We start from the raw sequence: 7,903 nt of genomic DNA on the forward strand, positions 1-7,903 counted from the left end.
TTCAGATGGAGCGCGACGATGCGGTCACCGAGGTGGAGATCCTCAAGGAGAAGCTCGACAAGGCGCTGTACGCCAGCCAAAAGCTGATCGACGAGAAGGACACCTCGAACAAGGAGTTCGAGAAGATGCTGGAGAAGTACGATCGGGCCCAGAACGAGATTTATCGCCTGCAGTCGCGTTGCGATACGGCAGAAGCGGATAGGGCTCGGCTCGAGGTGGAGGCGGAGCGATCAGGTTTGGCCGCCGGCAAGGCTCGCGAGGATCTGCGCAAGCTGCAGGACGAGAGCACCCGGCTGCAGGAGGCCTGCGATCGGGCGGCGCTCCAGCTGAGCCGCGCCAAGGAGTGCGAGGACAATGCGCGCAGCGAGCTGGAGCACAGTCGCGATCGCTTCGACAAGCTGCAGACGGACATTCGGCGGGCCCAGGGCGAGAAGGATCACTTCCAGTCGGAGCTGGAGCGCGTGACCTACGAACTGGAGCGCGCCCATGCCGCCCAAACGAAGGCGGGCGCCAGCGTGGAGGCGGCCAAGGAGGAGGCCGCCCACTATGCCGTCGAGCTGGAGAAGATGCGCGACCGCTACGAGAAGAGCCAGGTGGAGCTGCGCAAGCTGCAGGACACGGACACCTTCGGCCGGGAGACGCGACGCCTCAAGGAGGAGAACGAGCGGCTGCGCGAGAAGCTGGACAAGACGCTCATGGAGCTGGAGACCATACGCGGCAAGTCGCAGTACGAGTCGGAGTCGTTCGAGAAGTACAAGGACAAGTACGAGAAGATCGAGAACGAGGTGCAGAACATGGAGTCCAAGCTGCACGAGACCAGCCTGCAGCTGGAGCTGTCCAAGGGCGAGGTGGCCAAGATGCTGGCCAACCAGGACAAGCAGCGCTCCGAACTGGAGCGGGCCCACATCGAGCGGGAGAAGGCGCGGGACAAGCACGAGAAGCTGCTGAAGGAGGTCGATCGTTTGCGCCTGCAACAGTCCTCGGTGAGCCCCGGCGATCCGGTCCGAGCGTCGACGTCCTCCTCATCCGCTCTGTCCGCTGGCGAGCGGCAGGAGATCGACCGCCTGCGGGATCGCCTCGAGAAGGCGCTGCAGTCGCGTGACGCCACCGAGCTGGAGGCCGGTCGCTTGGCCAAGGAACTGGAGAAGGCGCAAATGCATCTGGCCAAGCAGCAGGAGAACACCGAGTCCACGCGCATCGAGTTCGAGCGCATGGGCGCTGAGTTGGGCCGTCTCCACGATCGCCTCGAGAAGGCGGAGGCCGAACGCGAAGCCCTGCGTCAATCCAGTCGTGGCGGAGCTGGAGCAGGCGCTGCCCCCCATCCACAGCTGGAGAAGCATGTCCAGAAGCTGGAGTCGGACGTCAAGCAGCTGGCCATGGAGCGGGAGCAACTGGTGCTGCAGCTGGAGAAGAGCCAGGAGATCCTCATGAACTTCCAGAAGGAGCTGCAGAACGCCGAGGCGGAGCTGCAGAAGACGCGCGAGGAGAACCGCAAGCTGCGCAATGGACACCAAGTGCCACCTGCCGCCGCCCCTCCCGCCGGAGCCTCTCCCGCCGAGATCCAGGCCATGCAGAAGGAGATCCAGGCGCTGCAGCAGAAGCTCCAGGAGTCGGAGCGCGCCCTCCAGGCAGCCGGGCCCCAACAGTCCCAGGCCGCAGCAGCGGCGGCCGGAGCGAGTCGCGAGGAGATCGAGCAGTGGCGCAAGGTCATCGAGCAGGAGAAGGGTCGCGCCGACATGGCCGACAAGGCCGCCCAGGAGATGCACAAGCGCATTCAGGTGAGGATCGTGTGGATGTGGTGCAGGCCACTCCAGGTTACACCGAGCACCAAGACTCTGTTTTGTCTTTAACACAACTTAATATTCTGATTCTAATACCACACATTAAATAACATTTTTTATGTCAATATGTAAGTATTTAATATTATTTTTTGGGTTCTGCGTTGAAAATTCTGAATGAATGTTGAATTACTTTCGATATGTTAACAAGGAAAAACACTTTATAGGCTAGGCTTCAACTGTTTGACTAATTTATCAATGAAATTTACCTAGCTTATGGACCAACACATCAAGGATCAGCACGCCCAGATGCAGAAGATGCAGCAGCAGATGCAACAGCAACAGCAGGCGGCGCAGCAGCAGCAACAGAATGCAGCCAGTGCCGGCGGAGCGGACGCCAAGGAAATGGAGAAGGTCAGGGGCGAACTTCAGGCAGCCTGCACTGAGCGGGATCGCTTCCAGCAGCAACTGGAGCTCCTGGTCACCGAGCTGGAGAAGAGCAAGGTGGGTTAAGGCTTTAAAATTGCATTATAGTCCCTAACCGAGAGTATCCTTATCGCAGATGTCCAACCAGGAGCAGGCCAAGCAGCTCCAGACGTCGCAGCAACAAGTGCAGCAACTGCAACAGCAGGTGCAACAGCTTCAGCAGCAGATGCAACAACTGCAGCAGGCCGCCAGTGCGGGCGCCGGGGCCACCGATGTCCAGCGCCAGCAGCTGGAGCAGCAGCAGAAGCAACTCGAGGAGGTGCGCAAGCAGATCGACAACCAGGCCAAGGCCACCGAGGGCGAGCGCAAGATCATCGACGAGCAGCGCAAGCAGATCGACGCCAAGCGCAAGGACATCGAGGACAAGGAGAAGAAGATGTCCGAGTTTGACGTCCAGTTGCGAAAGCGCAAGGAGCAGATGGACCAGCTGGAGAAGTCCCTCCAGACACAAGGAGGCGGAGCGGCGGCCGCCGGCGAGCTGAACAAGAAGCTCATGGACACGCAGCGTCAGCTAGAAGCGTAAGTGTTCAAATCTTTTGGCGTTCCCGGGGGGTTAGAGAAATCGAAACACTCCAATTGCTCAGTTTCGATGCATAGGGATAATTAATTTTGTATAAACGGTTTGTAGCTGTTTAATCTTTATTCTTACTTAGTTTTTAAAGAGTTAGCGTTGGTCAAATTTCAAAAAGGATTGATAGTACAAAAGTGTTTTAAACAAATAATTGGCGCCCCCGGGGGGACAGAAAATACGAATCACTATAGTTACTTTGGTTGATTTTTCCAAGCCCGAATTACTTTGTTTCGACGCATAGGGATAATTTATTTTGTATAAACGGTTTCTTTACTCTTACCTAGTTTTTAAAGCGTTAGCGTTGGTCAAACTTATAAATGGGTGTCTGTACAAAAGTGTTTCAAAATTTTGGCGCCCTCGGGTGGATAGAATATACGAAACACTCTAGTAACTTTGGTTGATTTTTCCAGGCCTAGGATTTATTTTTATATTTTAATATACTCGTTACTTATTAATATACGACATTTTTTTCGTTTTAGATGCGTCAAAGAGCTGCAAAACACAAAGGAGGAGCACAAGAAGGCGGCAACCGAAACGGAGCGTTTGCTGCAATTGGTACAAATGTCTCAGGAGGAGCAGAATGCCAAGGAGAAGACCATCATGGATTTGCAACAGTGAGTGATCCGCTACCTTTACTCGTTGACCACTGTCTAACAAATTAATCTTCTGTCTTTTAGAGCCTTAAAGATCGCTCAAGCCAAAGTCAAACAAGCACAAACGCAGCAACAGCAGCAGCAGGATGTAAGTTCATGGTTACTATAAGAGAACCTTGGATATCCCTAAGCTCTATTATCTATCCCATTTTAGGCTGGGCCAGCTGGCTTCTTGAAGAGCTTTTTCTAAACAGTGCCCCCGAAAAACCAAACATACACACATCTTCAGATGCAGATGAGGCAAAAGGAATACACCAGTACTATTTACCCAAAGCGATAATGGAAAACCAAAAGCAGCAAGAAATTATCAAAAGCACTGTCTACTATTTTGTATACTACCGATGCCGATACCAATACCAACTATGCAGTATTTCTACGACTCACCCATACACTCGATACACGAACACACACACATTTGTAAATGACACCATGTAAATGCAATGCGAAATGCAAATTATTTGATATTTGTATTGTGTAATTAGGTTGCCGCTATACTCAAATTGTGGATGCATTTAAAAGTCAGCTCGTATAGCGTACTTTTGTAAACTCTCTTAACTCTCTCTAACTCACTAACTCAATCCTTTTTCGAACTCAACTTAAAGTTTATCGTTAGCCAAGACACAACTTCCCCGTTGAGAGCTTTCTGTCCTTCACTTTCTCTCTGTCGGTCGGAGCTGCAGAACGTAGACTACGTCCTCGGGCACTGCATCCCACTGCATAATATCCCATAATATTTCCAAGACCCCAAGACCCATCTGCCATTAGTTTTCCCACTGCGCGAATGTGATGAAATCGAAAGAGGAAGGAAAACAAAGGAGTAATTGCATTACAACTGAAAGGAAGCAACTAATTGAGTGCTGCTTTGGACCCAAAGTGCAGCATGTACTTACAATTGTCGAGGATATATAGTATATACTAGCCTCTGTTATAGTTAGTCAAACATGAACATCGGCTTATCATACGCCCACACAATCACACTGTACATAAAGCATTGGCATCAGACTCATAACGGAAAAAGTATTGACACAGATACGGATACAATATGTAGAGCAATAAATGATAAACCACAGATAATACAAATATGATATAGATACGAGTACCATATGTAAAATTAATACGATTAAAAGAATTATATTGCCTAGCCCTTAGCCGTGTACCAAAGAACTAACAATATAGACCCCGAAGAGGAGAACCTATCATTCGTATCAGCTAATATGGATATTATCGATAAAAATAAACTCGAACATCAACTACAAACAAGTGCAATCTCTATTTTAATTAGTTAAATCTACACGATATCCCCACGTTCCTTAGCCCCCGACTAAATAGATCGAGTCCAGTACGCAAGCTTTACCCAAGTCAGCTGTGAATGCGCATTATAACGAGTACTTATAGTAGATCGATAGTTCCACTCTAGTCCAGGGTCACTCGTATCGTTGCTTTTGGTTTAGGAAAGTGTTATTGTTATAGGACATAAACGACTTATACCCTATACTGCATATTTACCTAGCTAAGCAGGAATATTTGACTAGCAGGAAGTTAGAGTTTTCATTGAGTGTATTTTCGTTTCCTATAATTATAATTTACTTAGAAGGAGGTACAAATTCGGAAAAGGAATCGTAGAACGACGTATGGAGGAGTTATCACTGCCAGTGTAAGCAAGAATATTGATAGAATGGAAATTCAAAGTTCGTTTAATTATAGGGCTTATCATTAGAATATCATTTGACTTTTGGTTACTGTAGGAAAACCATACACGAAGACATTCAGTAAGAGACGAAGCTAAAGACACAACACAATCATATCATACAAGCCTATATCATAGCCCCAAGAACGAAAGGATAGTAGACCCTAGAGGGAGACTCTTTAGCGCTTTAAATTATCCTCAGATCTTTCCACACATTGTAATAACGTAATAAAACGAGAAGGGATCGATTGTTCAATTGATAGATACCCTCCACCCACTTAGGTAATCGATTAACGACCAACTAAATTACGATAGAGCTGCACTCTTTGCTTTGATTTCAGTTTCGCGATCGTTCGATTTGTGTACATAAGTTAGGGTCCTTCTTTTCGCCCCTCTAGCGCCAAAACAGTTCCCCAAAAAGTTCCTATACCAGGAACCTCGGGTTTTACGGTGCAGCTGAAGGGCAGGAAACAATACGAGTTCGCGAGTCAAGTAAAAATTAGTAGCATCTTCATGTTCGACAGAAGTGTACATAAGTGTCTAGTTATGTAAGCATAACAGAAACTGTATAATATATGAAAGTTTACTATATACGTTACAATGTAATCATCAATCTATATGCAGACCATTGAGAACACGAGAACAATTAACTATCGACAAATCAAACCGAACAAACTTCACCTTAGAACACGTAACTCTGGCTACTGGAGCTAAAAAAACAAATTACACACCACGTTGACAATACAACCACCCACAAATTAAACACTAAAACACCCTTTTGAGAACACAAACCACAACAAATCGATCCATTAACGCTAGATGGAAGCCAACATATCCGAATCAAGATAGCGCTAGTCTCATGTTAACTGAGGATAAGCCAGATATCATATGAACCAATATTTCGAAATCGATTTCCTAACGCCTCGAGTTGATTTCTTGGTCACTTGGTCCCTCAGTCACTTTCCCTTTCACCTTCGATCTCGATCTCGATTTCCAGTTATAGAAGATGAAACGTTTGCCTTTAACTACTTAACTTAACTTACCACGTATCGTATTGTTAGCCTAGATAGTCTCAATTACAGCAGCAGCAGTGACAAAACCAACTGAGAATAAGAACATGAACTAACGGTCTATCTACTCATAGTAATTGCCGTAAACACTTTAATCATATTATCCCCGCCGTCGTGTACCCTACTTACAAATACAAATAAAAAATAAAAACAAATACAAATACGAATACGAAACTAACGGATAGCAAGGAAAGCTTCGACAACTTTTTCTATACAAAATCTAGCGAAAATAACAAATAAATCTAACAAACGAAAGCCCCAAACTCGAATAATGTAATTTAGCAAATTGTAAACTCAATATAGGCACACTCTCTCTCACAAGCGAAATGAAAATGAAGATATGAAAATGATGGCAGATTAAATGAATTTAAATGGTAAGAGTCTCAATCAAGAGTCGAGCACTACCGAGCGAAGAATTAACCCCAGTGTGTACTTCTCTGTACATAGACCTATATATATATAAATATTTATGACTAGAGCAAAGCATACGATAGATGAATATAGGAATATACGGATACAAAACATATACATAGCATAGCAGATATGAAAAGAGAGCGCAAATTATATAGATACTACAGCCATCATCCATCAAAGATCAAAGCCGAAGATCGTAGTCAGAGCAAAAACTTGGATAGAGAGGAGGAGGCAGAGCAGAAGTGTAAACTTTAATCCCCCGAAACCGAGTCCCCAAACTAAACCGATACCGAAATATCCGCAGAGAAATGAGAAAAAACCAAAACAAAACAAGAACAACAATTTCGTGTAAACATTTTTTTAAACAAGTTTGGTGATCTACGATATTGGTAATAATTATTGATAAATAAAATTAAAAGGATATATATATATACATACATATATTATACAAATATATGAAGTAGAGCCCAGTGCTCAGATCGACAATGTTTAGCGAAAAGTGAAAGGGACAGTGTGATCAGTCAATAGATTAAAATCACCGATAGTTGAACCGTCACACTGTGCTGTATTTTAAATTTCGATCTAAATTCCACTAAATCTTGGAAGTGCAAAGAAATATAGCCGATCTGAGCACTGGACTTTAAGCAAGGAGTAGGCAAAAATGAACGGAAACAAGGGGAGGCATACATAAAGTACGAGTAAATATTTATTATATAATGTTTTTTAAGTAACTTATAGTAAGCCATTATATATACACACATATATATATATATATAAATTATACATATATGAAACTACATAAGTTTACAAGGTATATGACAAAAAAAACCAACAACAAAAACCAAATTAAGAATCAACCACAACAAAAAAAGAGCAACATAATAGGTAAACGACAACAAAAGAAAACGCAACCGCAGCAACTAAACAAAGCAAAGGATTAGAGAGGAGGTGGGAAAATATAATAATAATAAAGTAAATAAATTTATTATATACATACATACATAGAAGAATATTACAAATGGGAGAAAGTCGAGCAAAATGAAAGCGAGATGAAAATGATTATTTGAAACATGTTCATTATATATAAATGTCATTACAAATGTTCTTCAAAACTGCCTACCAATAAAATATATTTCAAATAATATCAGCCAGTGTTCGATGAATAATCTTGATTATCGGGTGGAATTCTTATCTTGCAGATACTCTGACCGAAGAGAATGTGTGGGCAAACAAATTTGAATTAG

General features: G+C 44.8%; 1 protein-coding gene across 20 annotated transcripts in view; it reads left to right on the forward strand.

Moving 5' to 3' along the window:
* Positions 1-4,564, forward strand: part of brp (ELKS/RAB6-interacting/CAST family member bruchpilot) — a 35,027-nt gene extending 30,463 nt beyond the window's left edge. For all 20 annotated transcript variants that reach the window (XM_070213714.1, XM_070213720.1, XM_017147749.3 and 17 more), the window contains 6 exons: positions 6-1,778; positions 2,052-2,282; positions 2,341-2,783; positions 3,315-3,449; positions 3,513-3,576; positions 3,643-4,564. In XM_070213714.1, coding sequence (XP_070069815.1) covers positions 6-1,778; positions 2,052-2,282; positions 2,341-2,783; positions 3,315-3,449; positions 3,513-3,576; positions 3,643-3,678 — 2,682 coding nt within the window. In that variant the 3' untranslated portion in view covers positions 3,679-4,564. The remainder of the gene's footprint in view (positions 1-5; positions 1,779-2,051; positions 2,283-2,340; positions 2,784-3,314; positions 3,450-3,512; positions 3,577-3,642) is intronic.
* Positions 4,565-7,903: the final 3,339 nt, after the last annotated feature.

This window comes from Drosophila takahashii, chromosome 2R (genome assembly GCF_030179915.1).
Source record: "Drosophila takahashii strain IR98-3 E-12201 chromosome 2R, DtakHiC1v2, whole genome shotgun sequence".
Taxonomy (NCBI): domain Eukaryota; kingdom Metazoa; phylum Arthropoda; class Insecta; order Diptera; family Drosophilidae; genus Drosophila; species Drosophila takahashii.